The sequence below is a fragment of the Periophthalmus magnuspinnatus genome, chromosome 7, assembly GCF_009829125.3.
Source record: "Periophthalmus magnuspinnatus isolate fPerMag1 chromosome 7, fPerMag1.2.pri, whole genome shotgun sequence".
Lineage (NCBI taxonomy): Eukaryota > Metazoa > Chordata > Actinopteri > Gobiiformes > Gobiidae > Periophthalmus > Periophthalmus magnuspinnatus.
This window is the reverse complement of record NC_047132.1, coordinates 11,804,999-11,824,689: the sequence shown is the minus strand read 5'-3', so window position 1 is coordinate 11,824,689 and position 19,691 is coordinate 11,804,999. Positions and strand designations below refer to the sequence as shown.

Genomic DNA, 19,691 nt, shown 5'->3' with positions numbered 1-19,691 from the left:
AGAAACACTTGAGTAAAAGAAACATAGGGACATAAAAACAGACAGACGTGTATCTGTTTGTCTCTGTGTGGTGAACTTGATTCTGGGAAACACTGGACCAGTTTCATAAATGCATTCTGTTCTGTTTGTCTCTGAAAACGTCAGCCTCTGTTTTTACTACTCCAGATTCCAGATATCTTCCAGAAAATTCTATTCCATGAAAGACCCCCCATCTCCTTTATTTCTCCCCCTTCTCCTCTCACTCTCTTCTCTCTTTGCCCCCCCTCTCCTTTTCTCTTCTTTCTTTCCTCCTCTCTCCATCTCTCATCTCTTTGTCCCCCCTCCTCTCCTCTCTCTCTCTCTCTCTCATCTATCCTCTTATTGTCCCTCTGCTCGTCTCTCTCCCCTACCCTTCCTGTTTCTATCCCCCTCTCTCTCCATCTCTCCTCTCTTCCCCCCTTCCTCTTTCTCCTCCTCTCTCCTTATCTTTGCCCCCTCCTCATTTTCCCTCTCTCCACACCTCTCCTCTCTTTGTCCTCCTTTTCTTTCTCTCTCTCTGCTGTCTCTCTTTGCCCCCTTCTCCATTTCTCCTCTCTTTAACCCCCTCCTCTCTCTCTTTCCTCCACTCTCCATCTCCCTCCCTCTTCTCTCTCTCGCACCCCTCCCTCCCCTTCTCGCTCTTTCTCACCTCTCTTATGGCCTCTTCCTCTCCCTCCTTTCTCTGTCCCCACCCTCACTTCACTCTCTTTCACTCACTTTCTCTCTCCTGTCCTCCTTCTCCCACCTTTCTCCTCTCTGTCACTCTCTTTCTTCCTCTCTCTCCCTCAGTCTCTCTTTATCATTTCTCTCCCTCCCTCCTCTTTCTCTCACTCTTTTCCCTCTCCCCCTTCTACCTTCCTCTGCTTTCTTTGTTTCCATTCCCTGGCATCTCCCTCCTTCTATCTCCCTCTCTTCCTCTTCCCCTCTTTTTTTTCTCTCTCTCTCCTTTCTTCCTCTCCTCATCTCCTTCCCCATCTCTCTCTCATGTCTCTCCTTCCTCTCTCTTTCTCTCTTCTGTTCAGAAAAGAGGTTTTGTGTTGAGCTTGTTCTGATTTTTTTTTTAAATATTTCTTAATGAAGATTTTGGATGTAATTTCATGTGACTAGACTGATCACACATCTTTCCCTCTCCCCCCCTCTATGCCTCCCTCTCCCCCCTTCTCTATCCCTCCCTCTCCGACTCTCTCTGCCTCTTTCACTCTCCTTTTTTGCCTAAATGAAAGTGGTGTTTCCTTGTTGTATTCATTGGCGCAGAAGCCACAGACATCCGCCTCATGGGGCATTCAGCTCTGTGCCAGAGAGAGAGGGAGAGAAGGAGAGAAAAGAGAGAAGAAGAGAGGCAGGGGGAGAGAGGGAAAGAGAGAGGGAGAGGGGGGGAGAGAAGATGAGGAGGAGAGGGAAGGACAGAGAGGGAGAGGGAGAGAGAGAGAGACGGAGGAGATGCAAGAGGTAGAGAGAGGAGAGAAAGGGAGAGAGGACAGAGGGAGAGAGAGAGAGGAGAGAAGAAGGAGAAAGGGAGGGGATAGAGGGAGAGAGACGGAGGAGATGCAAGAGGGAGAGAGGAGAGAGAGAAGAAGAGAGGGAAAGAGGAGAGAGGGAGAAAGAAATAGAGAAGGTAGAGGGAGAATGTAAGAATGGAGAGAGGGAGAGACAGAAAGAACTAGAGACAAGGGAGAGGGAAAAGATGAGAAAGAGAGATGAGAGAGAGAAAGGCAGAGAAGAGTGGGAGACAAAACAGAAAGAGATAGAGAAGGGAGAGTGAGGAAGAGATAGCCAAAGAGAAAGAGAGAGAACGACAGAGTTAGAGAGAGGAGAATGAGAGGATGGGAAGAAAGAAGGGAGTGGGTCAGAGAGGAAGAGGGAGAAGTATAAGAAGCAGAGAAATGAGAGAGACAGCTGGAGAAAGGGAGATAGAGAGAGTGACAGAGGCAAAGAGGAGAGCGAGAGATGAAGGGAGGAGAGAGAGGAGGACAGGAAGAGAGGAGGGAGAGAAGGGGTGCGAGGAGCAGATGGCGGGCCATGTTTGAAGCGTCTTTTGGCCAAAGACAGACACGCTTGTGTTCGGCTCCTTCAGACTTGTGTTTGTTTGTTTGTTTATTTGAATAAGGAGCGCTTCAGTCTTTAACCCCAAAGACGTGATCACCACCATTTAAAAAGACTTTAAGATTAATATGACGAGTTTATGGAACCAATCCCTAATTAATAATGAGAAAGTTCAACTGTGATTCGCCCATAGAGTTATATTGACCTCTGACCTTTGTTCTACTTTACAAAACATGAGAGAAGAACTCAGCCAAAAGCCTAAATATTCAGGGTTTGTGTGTTAAACATGTGAATGAAACAAAACACAACTCCAGGTCTGTTTGTGATGAGGAAGCAACATTAGAACAGATCAGACAATAGTGTAATATGGACCTTTAAATGTTCATGAGTAAAGTGAGACCATGAAGATGGAGCTGTTTCATTTATTATTTTGTATAATTGTATTTTGTTGTTTGTTTAAATGTCACATGTTTATACAGATGACTCCCGTCCTCTGCAGGCACACTTTCTGTCAGATGCCCTTCCTCTGGCTTTATCTCATTGGACTCAGTAAATTGAGTTTGTTCTCCCATTTACATTTTACTCCATCACTCTCTCTCTCTCTCTCTCTTTCTCTCCTCTCTCTGTCTCTCTCGCTCTCTCTCTGTCTCTCCTTCTGTCTCTATTTTCCATCCTTTATTATATATTCCCTCTGTGTCTTCTTTACCTCTTCCTCTATCCTTCTTTCCCCTCTTTCTCTCCTCTTTTCTATCTCTCTCTCCTCTCTCTATTTCACTCTTTCTCCTTCTGCCTCCATTTTCCTACTTTTATCATGTAATCCCTCTGTGCCTTTTCTACCTCTACCTTTCTCCATCCTTCTTTCCTCTCTCTCTTCTTTCCTCTGCCTGTCCATCCCTCACATCTCTTCTCTTCCTTCCCTCCTTTCTCTCCTTCTCTCTTTACTCTTCTTTTCATTTATTCTTTCTCTCTCCTGTCATGCTCCCTCTCATTTAACTTCTTCTCTTTCACCTTTTCTGCCTCTCTCAATCTCTTCTCTGCCCTCTCTTTTCCTCCCTTTTAACATCTTCTCTGCTCCTCTTCTTTTTCCTCTATTTTTCTCAATCTCTTCTCATCCCTCCATCTCATTACCACCCTCTCTCTCCTCATCCCTCTTTCTGCCCGCTACTTCCTTTTTCTCTGCTCTCATCTCTCATCTCCTCCACCCTTTCCTCTTCCATTCCCTCCTCCTCCTCCTCCTCTTCCCTCCATCTCTGCATCTCTTGAGGCTTAATCCACTTAGGCTGATGCATCTTCATCTTGATCAATACAGAAGATGGTCCTCCCTCCCTCTCCCCCTCATCCCTCCCTCTTGCTCTCTCCCTCCCTATTTCCTCCACTTTTCTTCTCATTTATTCCCTCCCTCTTGCTCTCTCTCTCTCTCTCTCTCCCTCCCTCCCCCTCTCTCTGTCCTGTGTCCTTCACTGCAAAAATAAACTCATGAGATGGAATCACTTAAGTGAAGTTCATGAAAATCACGTTTCCTGCTTAGATTTACTGAGAATGCAACAAGAGTTTATATATTTGGATATTTATATACTTATACATGTATATATTTATATCCTTATGTATTTATATACTTATACATGTATATATTTATATCCTTATGTATTTATATACTTATACATGTATATATTTATATCCTTATGTATTTATATACTTATACATGTATATATTTATATCCTTATGTATTTATATACTTATACATGTATATATTTATATCCTTATGTATTTATATACTTATACATGTATATATTTATATCCTTATATATTTAAATAAACAGGAGTGAGAGATGCACTTTTGAGTTCAGTTTAATTTCAAGCAAATCATTACAATAAGAAAATACTGCAGTTTATCTCTCTGTCTCTCTCTGTCTGTTTCTCACTGTTTCTTCTCCTCTCTTGTTTCTTACCCTCTCTCTCCTTCTCTCTCTCCTATCTCTCTCTTTCCTGAAACTGAAAACATAACGACTAAAAACACTGTACTGTAGTTGTTTTTTAAGAACATTTGCACATTGTGATTCCCTGATCTCGTTTCAGCTCTGAAGCAGGTCGGGGTCTGGTCAGTTCTTGGATGGGAGACCACTGGGACCACAGAGGAGCAGCTCAGTAGTGAGATTGCGCGCTGTTGTTGTGTCCTTAGGCAAGACACTTCACCTCGAGTGCTGAAGTACACAGGTGTCTGAATGAATGAACATGTTTTTGAAAATGGAACAACAGCTCCAAGCGACACTCTGGTGTTTACAGTTTGTGTATCCTGAGTGTTCATTACCGTGTGCTGTTCACTCTCTCCTCCTCCACTTGCTCCTCCTCCTCTCTGTTTGTCCTTGTCTCTCCTTCAATTTACAGCATGTCCCATCTCCCCACATCTTGTTTACCACCCTCCGTTTTGTCCTTGTCTTGTCTCTCTTCTTCCACTCTTCCTTTCCTCTCTCTCTCTCCTTCACTCCTCATGTCTGCTGCACTTCCTCCCCTGAACCTCTCCCTTTCCTCCTCCTCTCTCTCTCTCCCTACTCCCTCTCCTCCTCTCTGTGTCTTCTCCTCCTGTCTCTCCCCCACTCTATCTAGCCCCTCCTCCTCCCTCCTCCTCCCTCGTTCACAGATGCAGATCTCTGGAGCATCACTTCTGATCAGTGACGCAGTGTCTCTGAGCATAAACAGTGCTCCACATCTTCCTTGACCCTCAGACAAACGGGTGGAACTGCTTTGCATATTGATACTTTGCATTCCCTGGGGGTGTGACGCTAACTGTAGGAACTGCCCTGTCTGAAGTTCTGTTAGACTTTAATCTGAGCTTTGTTTTAGCAGAAATCTGAAATCTGATGGAGTGATTTAGCTGAACTACAACAGGCGAGCAGATTTGTGCTGTTAAACAAGTCTCTCTCACTTAAAATTAAAGTCGCAAGTTAGCTAGCATTAGCCAACAGATTTTTGTTTAGTTACTCTCACCAAACACCTGAACAGGACCAGGCTCCAGAAAACTGTTTGAATCAATTTCAATCAATCAATTTAATCTGAGTTTTCAGACATGTCTCTGTACTTTTGTGACAGTGTGTGGCATTTTTCCAGTGTCAAGTGAATTGGAGCCAGAGTCGAGCCAGAAATGTGCCCATGAGCACGGCTACCACGTAGCTGTGTCCACTCTGTGTTTAAATCTATCTTAAAACATTTGTACTAAACAGTGTTTGCTAACGTGTGCACATAAACTGTGTATAAAGAAGTGGACAAAGTGATTGTGACGTCACCCACAGTGTTCAGCTCCAGTCAAATGAAGCTCATCAAGGCTACAGCAGTTATAGCGGCCAATTTGGAGCCAAGGTCCATATTTGGAATTATGCGAGTATCATAGCAACCAAAGAGCCAATCTGAGGCAAGGCTGTTGAAGGTAACGCCCCTTCCCGCCTGCTCCACTGATTAAGCACAGAGCGGACCCTTAGACTGTGGTTCATCTGGAGGTTAAACACTCAAGTCAATCTTTTGAAGTGCTTCAGCTCTGAGACGGGAGCAGAGACAAGAGCAAAGACAGGGACAGACAGGAGCAAAGACAGTAGCCGAGTTCAAAATTCTAAAATGGCTCCAGTGACTTTGCTGTTTTATCAATTCATTTAAACAGTTAACCCTTTGATACGCTCCTCTTCATCTGCTCAAAGTCTTCCTCACTGCAGATCTAAACCAGAGACTGAACCTGGACTGGACTGGACCAGACTAAATCAGGACTACACTAAACTTTCTGTTTCTCTCTGAACCCTCAACACTGTAAACTCCTCTTTCCCTGATGTGGAAAAGTCCCAGTTAAAATATTGCCTCCGTTAACATCTTCAGACGTACCAATACATATGCTTATTTTTGTAATTTTGTCACAATTTAACTTTCAAAATGTTCTTATTTTCAAACTAAAATAAAAAGTGTAACGTGTTTGAGGGCAGTCCTGTGTGAGGCAGAACACTCATACAGACCTGCTCCGTTTGGTCCAGAGCAGCAGTGGAACTACATGACATTTGTTCATTAGTTTTTTCCAGTAAAATCAAAGAAAATCACTCAAAACTCAGAGCAAAATGAGGAGCATGACACGGCATCAGTACTCAAGAGACATGGCCAGTTTTACTAATGAAAAACGCAGCTCTTTAAGCACAAAGCCGCTAAACTGACACATAAACATGTTTTTAGTCTTTAGAAATTGAGTTTAAAATCGTTTCTGTTTAATGAGTGTAGTGTGTGAAGGGCGCCTCCTACTGGACTCACAGGGAAAAAAAACAAACGACTTTACAAATCAGACTGTTAAATTGTCTTGTAAATGTGTGTCTAACAAAATGTGTGGCTGCACAAATCCATTAGAGCAGGATTTGAAATGTTGCTAATCTGCAGGTGTGTGTCAGATGCCCTCCCAGATGTGATGATGTGGCTGGATAAATGCAGAGGGAGAATGGAGCTTGTCACCAATAGAAATGATCAGTTAAAACATTTCTGGGTTTGACTGTGTAGAGAGGAAGAGGAAGGGGCACGGGGAGTCCAGTCTATGGGGGTCATGTGTGTAGTGTTCAGTCCTGGTTTAGTCCTGGTTTTCTCTTGGTTAAGTCCCGGTAAAAAAAAATATACCAGAGAATGAGATGGAAAACTGACCCTTGCTCCATCAGAGACACACACCACATGCTATCGTCTGAAACCAGCTAAATTGAAATAGTTGAATAGTCATTTTTTATTCAAATTTTACAAAGGTGTTGTTAAAGTGAAACTAAAACTAAATCCACTTTTTGCTACTAAACTGTGTACATGGACATTTTGGCAATGTTAGTCCTCCAAACCCCGCCCAGTTTAGCAGCTCTGTTTGAAATGACGTTGTGGGCGGAGTTTCACTTTATCTGAATGAAAAACGACATTCTTCAAAACTGATTCACATTTTTATTTAAATTCAAAAAAACTTCAAACTGTTATGTAATTTACATATTTACTGTTTCTGCTGTGTTTTACAGATAAACAAATCATTCACCACTAAAAGGAGCACTGTGTAACTTTCCGTCTGCCACCTTCTTGTCTCCATGGAGATAACATAACATTAATTTATCTTGCATTGACATAACAGATGTTTTGATGTATTGCTGAAACACACTTGGCCTAGTGCAGTCTGCATGGAGATAAATGCCATATACAGTAGTGGAACATTCCTCACAAAAACAGAACATCTCCATGGAGACAAGAAGCTGGCAGACACTTAAAAGTTACACAGTGCAGCTTTCTCTAAAAAGTTCATTTAATAACAGTCACGACGCAAAGGATCATGGTCTATGTTGTTAGATTTTTTCAGTTAAAAGGCTAATTTGATCATAGAGAAAACTGCCCTGTCCTCCAGCTCAGTGTTAAAACTACGATGTGTAACATTTCTAGTGGGGGGTTCAGGTTTTTTTTCTCCATGGACATGTTGTTTTGCCTGGAATACTCCACAAAAATGGTACAAAACTTTGCAATCTCTGTGGAGACAAGCCAAGTTGTCAAAATCAGATATTAAGCGATACTAAAACTAGTATCAAAACTAGATACTCATTTAAGCAGGTATTGATCCTGAAAAAGTCACATTCACAGGACAGAAATGAACCTTTCCTTAACCCTTTAAGGACTGAGCACACTATGGGCCAGTATAGGTCACCTAGACTTTTATATTTTTGTTAGCCATAAAAATCATATTAAAAGGAAGTATCAGAATTTACTGCATTTTTTCACACATCTACTTCTATTTTACACTTTCATCCGTATTTTTTCTTTTACACATCGAATAAATGACTGGGAAAATCCCCGCAGCACCCGCGCTCTCATTCGTCACCTTCGCGGAGCAACAGAGGCATATTACCGTAACTGACGGAAAAATATTTAAATAGCCCCGTGCCTCCGCTTTGAGACGCCGTTTGAATTTACTTGAGAGCACGACTGGTTGCGGAGTACGCAGCTGGAAAGTCCGCATCCGCGCTCTATCGGCAACGATAGGATCCGACGCTAAAGGGTTAATATCTTTAGAATGATCTTGAGGGATTGCACAGATATAAAGCCACATGGGAATATAAAAGAAAGAAATTAAAGTTTTTATGATCATTGTGGTATCAGAATCAGTATAGAGAATCGAGTCTATTCCTTAGTATCGAAATCACGCCATGCTGTGGAACATTCCAGGCAAATCTATAACATTTTTGACAGCTCCTACCAGGAAAGTTCCATAGTGCACCTTTAAACTAGAGTCTTTAGAAGGTGGAGATATCAGGTGATCTCAGGCCACTCCAGATGCCCTCCCGCACACAGGTCTCAGGGCTGCATGCGTATAGCTCCATCCAATCGGATCACTTCTCCATTGATCATGGGGTTCTCTGCGATGGATGTGACGAGGTGAGCGAACTCCGCGGGGTCTCCCAGGCGCGACGGGAAGGGCACCTGACGAGACAGAAACGAGCGCACCTTCTCTGGAAGACTGGCCAAAAGAGGAGTGGAGAACAGGCCTGGAGGAGGGAGGAAGAGGAGGAAGAGGAGAAAGAGGAGGGGGGGATGGGAGTAGGTCTGTGTTATTCAAGGAACTGTATGTACAAGATAAACATGTTCAAATCAAATATAACTTTTACTTCAACAATTATAATGCTGATTCATTCTTAATTACAGAAATATTGGGCATGAGCATTTATTTGGTGTTTTGGTTCACATGAGTCTCTCATTTGCTTTGCCAGGTCCAAAGCTGAAATCCAGTTGGTTTAAACCTAAAATGTCTCTCTGATCTAAATTGTCACCACCTAAACCCCAACACCTGCAGCCAATCATGACTCAGTGCTAGTGCAGACTCTGCAGCTCAGTGAGTGAATTCAGGAGGTTCTTTCACATGAGGCCTGTCCATAAACTGAGACACTGTGTGTGTCTCTATCTGCAGGTTAAGGCTCTGGACACACAGGGTCAGATGTGATTGTAGTACCTTTTTAAATCAAGTGCAGACTACATACAGTTAATTTAATAAGAAAACATATATATATATATATATTTTTAAACATTATGTTATCACCATCAAACCTATTTTAGTAATACTTCAACCTCCTGCCGTCTCTGTAAGCTCTAAACACTGTTCTAATTCTGTGTTCCTATGCTTTCCTGGCCTTGGGTTTCAGAGTAATGAATTTGCACTGTTGCTGTAGCAATCAACAATTTAAAACTAAATTTTATATATTCAAAATGGAACATATAAAAAGTAAGTTTAATTCAAAAAGTTGAAGGCCATCACAGAGCAAACTGGAGGAAGTAAAAAAAACAAAAACATTCTGCTGCCCTCTGCTGGACATTCAAGTTCATGAATCAAACCAGGTGAGGAATTATAGAAAACTAAAGTTGGATGAAATAAATATTTTAAATGTTGCTTTAGATAGCAAAAGTAGTAAAAAAAAAAAAAAAAAGTACTTAGTTTGTAATGACTCAAATAAATGTATCACAGTTGTACCTGGAGCGATAGTAACCACTCTGATGCCCATAGGAGCCAGGTCTCGTGCAATGGGGAGGGTCATGCCCACGATGCCACCTTTAGAGGCCGAGTACGCAGCCTGCCCCACCTGCAACAACAACACAGTATCATGATAACACAACAGCATAGTATCATGATAACACTACAGTATCATGATCACACAACAACACAGTATCATGATCACACAACAACACAGGAGGGAGCAGAGTCTTTATGTGGAGACAGGTGAATCTGACGTCTGATTTTACAAACAGAGGGAGGAAGTTCAATAAATACAGAGAAATATTTAAAAGATGATTTGTATTCAGTAAACATTAAGCCAACATCTGAAATACATTAGCTCAAAACAGTGAGAAACTAACAAAAAGATATAAAACAGCTCTTTATCCAGTCAGAGACGAGGAATGGTCAAACTCTAATTCTGGAACTTAATCTGGTCTGGAGCAGGTTACCATAGAGATCTGCCCCGGAAGAAACAGATCCTGCTCCGTGGTATCACTAAACCAGAGTTAACACCAAAATTACCCTGCAAACCCACTAATCCAGCTTTGGAGTATACGCCTTTGAGGTAGAGCCCTACAACTACAACTGTAAGGCCTCCCCCCGCACCCGTCAGACCTCCCCCTGACCTCCCCCCGCCCCCATCAGGCTTCCACCACCATCTACGCCCTCAGCAATTTCTCACAAAGTTAAGATCCAGAGAGCGGGATTCAAACTGCCAACCGATCAGACCTCTCCGCACCTCCCTGCACCTGTCAGGCCTCTCCCCCCTGCCCTTGACAGACCTCTCCCTGCATCTACCAGACCTCTCTCACCTGTCCATCAAAAGCTGCGACACTGGCTGTGTTGATGATGCAGCCTCTGTGTCCGTCTGCGTCGGGTTCGTTCTTCCCCATCTCTCCCACAGCCAGACGGATCACGTTAAAGGTCCCTGCGATGTTCACCTGACGAAAAACACACAATATGAAAACATTTAAACTAACTCAGCTCATTATACTTAACCAAAACTGTTCATTCCTCTGTGAATAAGTCAGGCTTTGTCATAAAAGACTAAAAACTAAAATATTTTACTTGTTAGGACTATAAGTTTGCTAAAGGACAAAAAAATATCAGATTGACTTAAAATTAAAGAGGAGGTAATTTATTTAGGTTTGTCAAGTTGCTGTGTACAGTTTTGTAATGTTTTTATAGATTTTTAGAGAATTGTCAGGTGGGAGCATGGGTGACGTAGACTTGAAAAACCAAAAACAAAACATAGCTTTTGTATAATACTCCCTCTTTAAGTAAATATTCAAACTGCAGAGGATCTTGTACCGCAGTTTGAAAAAACACAGGAATAGCATTTAAATCTTTGGCAGAGCATTTCATATCTGCCTTATCTGTTCCCTGGTTGTTTTGTCTCTTGTCTCACATTAATGACGCGTTGGAAGTCCTCTAAACTGTGCGGTGTGTCCTTTTTAAAGTTGTAGGTTTTCACGGCGACAGCGATGCCGGCACAGTTCACTGCCAAGTCCAGTCTCCCGAAACGCTCCCGAGCCAAAGCCACTGCAGAGCGGACATCTGCTTCTGAGGTCACCTGAAAAACATGGGTTTAGTCCCATTAAGTTCATTCAATAATACTCAATATTTTTATTTGAGTTGCTTTATTCCTATAGCAACAAGGAGAGCCGTCACCATCGTAGACTGTATAAAGACGTGGACTAAGTGAAGGTGATATCACCCACAGTGTTCAGCTCCAGTCAAATGAAGCTCATCGAGGCTAGAGCAGTTATAGGGGCAAACTTGAGGGTGCATGATTTGTCTGCTATTAATGTTCATATCTGATTTACGGGCACAATATCGAAAATAAAAATACCAGGATCACGTAGAGTGGGTTAATACATGATTTTTAAGACCCAAATGACAAGTCTGACAGCAGCAGTTAGAGAGAGAGGGGCGACACAATAGAAAGTGAATTGGAGTCAGAAGCGATGGAGCTGAAGTGCGCCCATACTCACTTCCTATTCTTGGAATGCAGCAGCTAGCAGGTTAGCTATATCCATTTATATACACAGTCTATGGCTGCCGTGCCTAAGTCCTTTAAATCAGGAAAGAGTGCTTTTCCTGTAACCCATGATTTGTTTTTTGAGAGACGAAATTTCACCTTTGTCAATATCATGTCAACAACTCCACTTTTCGTAACCTTTTGGGATAGATTAGATTGTCCCCCGTTGACAGATATGTTAAACCTCTCAAATGTTCCTGTAAATAGACTCACATCGGTTGGAGCAAAGGCACAGCGCTCCCCCAGACTTGCAGCCACAGCACCACCTTCTGACGAGGGCAGGTCCAAGATCACAGCGGAGGCTCCACTCTGGATCAGACGCTCCACTGTGGCTCTGCCCAAACCCGAGGCCCCTCCACTGACCACACCAACCATGCCCTGGAACAACAGAGTGCACATACTGGGGTTTAAAGAGACAATAAGGAACATCACCTTCACTCATCAAATCAACCATACACATGTAAACATGCTCATTATCTCTACTATCCATCTCTACTGAACAAAAGGTAAAAGGTAACTGTCAACTTGAAAACTACCACTTCATGACATCACAAGGTGGAACAGCATTTTCAGCTTTAGAGATGTAGTTAGACCAATAATAAAGTATGTTTTTAAGGTGGTGACAGCATTATATCGTGGCTTAAAGGTCCTATATTACGCAAAATTGAACTTTAACTATTTTAACACATTTAGACAAAGTATAGTTATAAAAAATATAAGTATATTGTCCGTAATTGAATTCAATGGGAGTGGTACTGCTACTTGTGCACGGCAACTATAATTTAACTTTTAGCTCAAAACGCAAAACGATAGAAACGAGCTAAAAACACGGGTAGAAAGCAGAAATGTTCACGTGTGTAATATTTAAAGATGAACTTAATCCTCATAAGCGCAGGGGCCCAGTTTGGACAAAAATGAGCTCACCTTGACGCACCGAATGTTCGCCATGTTCACTCACAAACGTGACGGCGTGACGCACACAGAGATCCGCCACAAAGACAGGAGGTACCGCTCTGTGGGGACTTTCAACGAGATGTGATCATGACGGCTAGGGAGGTGTTGCCATGGTAACCTACAGTATCTAACGTCCAGTCTCAACAGAATGTGAAAATCCGCTCAAGAACTCATACAAACTATTAGGGAGATGGATATTTAATCATGGTGTATTTTATAATTTGATATTTGTCTTTTCCCAAAAGAGCTCCTGCATTACTAAGACCACAAATATAGCATTATTTGTCAACTGAAAACGTTTAAGCAATTAATTGTCTAGCCCTGTTCTATTGTTTTCTGTTAGAAAACTCACTTAAGTCACAAGATGGCCGCTACATTCGCCATGGCAACAAAATTCATGGTGTCTCTAACCTATAGTTACAGTAGATTTGAACAGTTTAATTGATTTTTAACTGGTTTCATTTAAAAGTATAATGATTAACACAAAAACACTGCGTCAACAATCAATAAAATCTGATCACTCACATCAGATGGAACTGTTACTGTTCAATAACCTAATAACACATATACATTGTTGCTTCTTCTGTAAAATCGCATTTAATTGTATCGATTTTTACAGAAATTAATGGATATTCTAGAGACATAATAATATAAATGATAATGTTAATATAATCCGTTAAGAAATGTACATCTTATTTTCACAAGTGAGAGTGAGAGATCTGTCTTTCAACCGATCTTTAATGAGAGCGTAGGCGGACGTCACCTGACCCGAGATTCTCCAATCAGAGAGAAGTATGCGGAACACCCCCTTTTGGTACAAATGAATGTAGAGTTGACTTTATTCATTTATATAATATTCAGATTTCGTTGCTGGAGGAAAAAAAACTTTATTTACAAGTAACAGCTCGTGCAATGCATTATCTATACCAACAAGTTCAAAGCGTTTTACAATAACATGTTATAAGTCCAGGTGAAAGTACAATATGTAACTTTTCTAGTGGGGGCCTGCTACCTGCTGGTCTCCATGGAGATGAGTCTTTGCCTGGGATAACCTAAAACCTATCTTACCTTTAACTTGGCTTGGTCTTTCTCCCAGGGGGTAGATGGTGTAATATACCTTGAAGTTGCCATTTTACACAGAACTGACTCTTGTGAACTTCAGTCATGTTATAATGGAGTTGTTTTGTTTCATTCACACATGTTTGAGTAATCCTTTATCATCAGTCTGTCTACATTTCCAAAGCTCAAAATGCTCTTTAGTTGAGTAGATTCCAGGGCTGAAATAATTCTAGTGAAGGTGTATGGAGTTAAAAACACAGTGGTGCACCTCCTGTATTCCCACATGACATCACAAGGTGGAACAGAGTGTTTTGAGTTTGAGAGAAGAACTCAGCCTAAATATGCAGGGTTTGTGTGTTAAACATGTGAATGAAACAAAACAACTCCAGGTCTGTTTGTGATAAGGAAACAATATCAGAACAGAGGGCAGAGAATAGCTTAATATGGGCCCATAAATGTCATATTGCATTGCCTGGAATGTTCCAAGGTACTAGGATAGCAGAAACCATCAGAAAAGTTACACAGCGCAGCTTTAACACCCTGTATCTGAATTACAAAGTGAAAAATAGTCTCCTTTGATTGCACCTAGAGATAAAGGAGTTGTACAATCATGAAATAAAAACATTCAGTCTGGTGTACTGCATTTGGATTTTACTGTGGCATTACCAAGAACATGATATATTTAAAAAAACATTTATAGCTGGGTGTTTTTGCCCCCCATAGACCTCTGATCCGGTGAAGTCTGATCTGGAGTGCACAGTCTTTAGTCTGGGGAGAGGGGCCGAGCTGTGGAAGGCAGAGGGTCGTGCTGTTGCATCTCCAGAATCGGGGTTAGAATCAAACACCCCACAACAACACAACTCACTACCTCAACACAGCATAGCCAGAGGGACAGCAATAATACAACCAAAATACAGCCAGAACAGAGCTGGAACTAGAACAACACAACTTATTACCTCATCACAGGAGAGCCAGAACGACAGCCAAGAAACAACCAAAATACAGATAGAACAGAGCCAGAACACCTCAAAACAACTCACTCTGTCTGTTTGGGTTTCCTCCCAGTACCCAAAACTTTCACTGCCATTTCCTGTATTTTCAAATGTTTTGGTTTCTGTTTTCTTCACGAGCTGACACTTAACTGATGTAAAATTACTTATCACAGATACTACGTCAACAAACCAAGTCAGAATTAGAAAAATATATTTATGTGTCAAATGCACTTTATAACCTTAACCTCACCACAGCACAACCAAAACACAGCCAAAAACAGCCAGAACACAACCAAAATACAGCTAGAACACAACCAAAATACAGCTAGAACACAACCAAAAACACAGCCAGAACACAACCAAAATACAGCTAGAACACAACCAAAAACACAGCCAAAAAACAGCCAGAACACCAATATACAGCCTCACAACACCTCATTACAACACAAGTGATTAATTGATGAATTTGTTTCAGCCCTTGACCAGACTTGACGTCCCTCTGTATAAAACACAGAGACTTCATCACTACATGAACACAGCCGTAACATCACCATCCTCCTCCTGTGACTGACAAGTGAATGAATAATGCAGTGTTAAAGTATTCAGCTGGTAGAGGCTGTAGAAAACACTCACTTCTATTTTAATAAAAATACTAACACAAATATTTACTTTACATGTAATATCAGGCCAGAGGGGGAGTCTACATGTTTAAACGATTGAAAAGATGTTTCAAACTCTTGATTTAATTTAAGCCTTTTGGTCTCCAATGGCAACGGAGCCTACAGTCACCGTGGCAACAGGCTGCAGTCTCCTCCATCAAAACCAGGACCAAATCAACGTATAAACCAGGTCTAAACCAGCTCTAAACCAGGACCAAAACATATTCTAAACCAGGACCAAAATGAGGTCTAAACAAGCTCTAAACCAGGACCAAAATGAGGTCTAAACCGGGTCTAAACAAGCTCTAAACCAGGACCAAAATGAGGTCTAAACCAGGACCAAAATGACGTCTAAACCGGGTCTAAACAAGTTCTAAAGCAGGACCAAAACGAGTGCTAAACTAAGAACAAAACGAGGTCTGAACCAGGACCAAAACGAGGTCTGAACCAGGACCAAAACGAGGTCTGAACCAGGACTAAATATTTGGGGAGGTTTTGGTCTGACTAAACCTCAGCATTTAATTATAATTTCTATACAAGATTATGGCAAAAATCTTAGAACTATTTGAATAAATGGAGCATTAAGTCAGGAGCCCACATCCACTGAATATGAGTTTCACTAAACCAGGACTGAACCATCTGATACAGGGATATAGGTGGATAGGAAGGCATCTGACACACAAGGATATAAAATAATGGGAGGGCATCTAGGTCAGCCTTAAAGTCAATTGGTTTACAATTTACTAAACCACATTCAGACTAAATGAGAAATAAACTAGGCCTAAACCAAGACTACATCAGACCTAAACCAGAACCACGTCAGGCCCAGTCTCCTCTGATGAACTTGTCTGCAGATGTTTAGGTCCGTGGGAAAGACAGTAGACTGTATAGTTATCTCCCAGATCTGGTGTGATCCTAAAACTATACAAACTACTACCTCACCCCACAGCACCCATACGACCAAAAGGACCCATGAAGAAAGGGCAGAGGAACACCCAAGATTTGAGCTGCGCTGCAAAAGTCACGGGTCTAATAATCCAAATTTGACCCAAAGAAAGGCAGATCCGAATGTAGATAGTTCTTTCATGGTGTCTTGTCACTTCATGGGAGGGCATCTGGATGTTTTATCTGCAAGAGAAAACCAAATAATTTAAAACAATACTATAATATGTTTATTATGAACATGAGGACTAAACAAGGACTATATTACATTAGGACTAGACCAGGACTAAAAGAGGACTAAAACTGTCTCCAGGACAGTACCTGCAACTTCAGAGAAGCAGCATTACGTTGGTGATGAGAGCGTTTGTCCCCAGCACACTACTGTTGTATCGTTCGGCAAGGCACTCCACCCTCCTTGCTAATGTATGAATGTGGTGTGTCACTGATTGATGGTGCAGATTGGCAGCCTCACTCCTGTCAGTCTGCCCTTGGGCAGGTGTGACTAGAGACTACAGGTTGCTGATCTTAACTGAGTCAGGGGAGTGAATGATGCAAGAAATTCTAGAGCAACTCAGAGCATTTGGAAATCATACAGGTCTGGACCAGGTCTAAGCAACCAAATAAGAGTATTCAACATCTAGGCGTAATCATACAGGTCCAAACCGGTCTGGCTGATTTCTACTCCATTCACCGGGACTAAACCAAGAAGAAGACGAGGACACCAAAACAGGTCATAACCAGGACTTAACTACATCTATGTAGTTATAAAGCAGGACTAAACCTGGACTCAACTGTTCTGAATTCTACTCCATTTCTTTACACGGCCTTTACGCACATCTTTAACCACCAAAACAGCTCATTTCGTCATTTTTTCCACCAACCGAACCTACATGCCCACATAAAAAATCTGGCCTGCGTCCTCTGCGTTTGTCCAAATGATTTATCCCAACCATAAACGCTTCTACAGCCCCCCTTGGACCCCCTTAGCCCAGAATGTGCCCAGGCTAGCCCGCTGTCAGCTAGCACAACTGGCACCCACCTCTCCTTCTCCCTTCGGCTACTACGCACGCATCCACGTACACACGACATCAGCCTCGGTCTCCGGCTACGTTTATTTCGGCCTTTAACTTTAAATAAGCGGTAAAAACATGAACAAACCGTAGCACAGGCGTCGGCAGCAGCAGTCTCCTCGCCATATTTCCTTTAGCAGAGCGCTCCGTGGTCCTGGAGCGAGTGGCGTGCGTAACCTGTGCGTAATATCTCGAGATTTTCTGAGGAGCGCGCCCCCCAAACGAGACTTCAAGAATTAGGAAGGAAAGAAATGATCACTGTGAATCAAACAAGCGAGTTTATAATCTGAACTTTTGAATATGTAATAAATTAGATGTGTTAAGATGGTGGAAAGTGGCGTGTCTCTCTGTATTCTGTATCATTCTGTGGAGTTTTAATTCGAAATGTAGGAGGATGGGAGGGCATCTGACATACAGGGACACAGGAGGATAGGAGAACATTTGAAACACAGGGATATAGGGAGATGGGAGGGCATCTGACACACAAAACCCGGTTTTCTCATTTAATTTTAGTTACTACTTCAATGACATAACTTTAAAGTGGCACTATGTAACTTTCCTGGTTAGGGCCCACCTAATGCTTGTCTCCATAGAGATGTTTCTGCTTTGACTCAGATATTCAACAACAAATACCTTGATAAACATGTACTCCTTAATGTGTGGGCTCTCCTCTCCGCAGATCTGATCTTTAACTTAGCTGTGGCATCACCTGCTTTTCTCCATGGAGATATAAGAGTTGAAATGCCATACTGTGGAATATCCCCAGCAAAAAACAAAACAAAAACAAAAACATCTCCATGGAGACAAGCAGAAAAGTGACACTGTGAGCCGTTACAGAATAGTATCTAGGAGCACAGAACTCTAGACCTCTAATGTGACCTAAAACCACTGTTTTTGTGGCATCTCCATGGAGATAAGTTTAAATGCCATATTGTGGATAATCCCAGGCAGAAAAAAAACAAAACAATTAAACTCCATGAAGACAGAGCTGAAATGCCATACTGTGGAACATCCCAGGCAATAAAGCAACTGAAAAAAAAACTGAAACAAAAACATCTCCATGGAGACCAGCAGAAAAGCCACATTGTGCACCTTTACACCGTGGCATCTAGAAGCACAGAACTCTACATTTCTAATGTGACCTAATATTAAAAAAACAAGACCAGACTTGTTTTTTTTTTTTTTTTTTACTAAAAGAATAAATTTTATTTCAGCACTGTAAGTCATTTCCCACCGGTACAAACTTGACGGCCATCTTGACTCTCTCGTGGCGTTTGTCCCCTCCCTCTGCGTTACCACCGACAACCAGACTAAATAAAAAAAGCCTTCCAAGTCTTTCCACAACTGTCTGGTGCTTCCATAATGCTAAACAATGATGACAACTTATACCAACTGGAATTAAACAGCAAGAATGAAGATTATTTTAGTACAATGTCATGAGACCTTAATCTTACGCTGCACAGGTCGTCGGGGGTGGGATTAAGTACATTTATATTGGTACAAATGATGAAATGGAGGCATTATTTTACTTTATAAATGGGTGGATTTAGACTTAAAAATAGTTCTTGAACTTGGGGAGGGGCAGTGGCAGTTTTAGAGCGGTCAGACAGGATAAGGGCAAAGAGCTATTCGAGTCCTGAAAAACATTTAAAATACAACACAATTTTGAGGGGTTTTTAATACATTCTTAAAGACGCCGTGTTTTACTTCTATGGGGTATTAAAGAGGGGGTATTATGCTTCTATATGGTATTAACTAACCTTAGTCTCCTGTCCTTTTGCTCTCCACACTAAGTCACTCCCCCTTCAGAGCACTATCACAACACAATCAGCTGCATCCCACTAATGAAACTACTGTACATCACATCAGGTTTGTGAAGTTGTAGTATACAGTTTTGTATCATGTTTTTGTGTATTTATGGAGAATCGTCATGTGGGAGCATGGGTGATGTAGACTTGTGGGCGGAGCTTTGTACAGAATCTTACAGCTAAACCAGGAGAAGGGTTTGAATAGGGCCTGGGAGAGATCACTAGATTACTCAAACATTTAAAACCTCCTCAAACATGTTTTTGATGAGAACAGTGTTATAACATGGTAGAAAGTAGAAAAAAGGCTGATTTTGCACAATACCCCCTCTTTAATAACTAGGGATGTTCAAAATTTTAAAATATGAGTTTGTTTTAAAATCACAAATTAGGTATTAGAAAGTGAGTTAAGTTTTTTTTGTCTGTTAAAATTTGTCCCAATTGTAAAAAAAAAACAAAAAAACCCTGAAATAATCTGTTAACAGTTATTGTAATATGATTTAACATTGCAACATTCCCAAATAGAACAAAAAAACACAATTTTACAAATATTTCCCAAACATTGGTCTGTCAAATTAGTTAATTTCCCACA

General features: G+C 41.6%; 1 protein-coding gene across 1 annotated transcript; it reads right to left on the bottom strand.

The window, feature by feature from the left end:
• Positions 1-6,978: 6,978 nt before the first annotated feature.
• Positions 6,979-12,597, bottom strand: hsd17b10 (hydroxysteroid (17-beta) dehydrogenase 10). Its single transcript, XM_033969835.2, has 6 exons — positions 12,543-12,597; positions 11,832-11,996; positions 10,986-11,150; positions 10,390-10,518; positions 9,554-9,662; positions 6,979-8,576 (listed from the first exon to the last, which is right to left on the bottom strand). Exons 1-6 carry the CDS (start codon positions 12,564-12,566, stop codon positions 8,386-8,388), a joined length of 783 nt encoding a protein of 260 aa, XP_033825726.1. The 5' UTR covers positions 12,567-12,597; the 3' UTR covers positions 6,979-8,385.
• Positions 12,598-19,691: the final 7,094 nt, after the last annotated feature.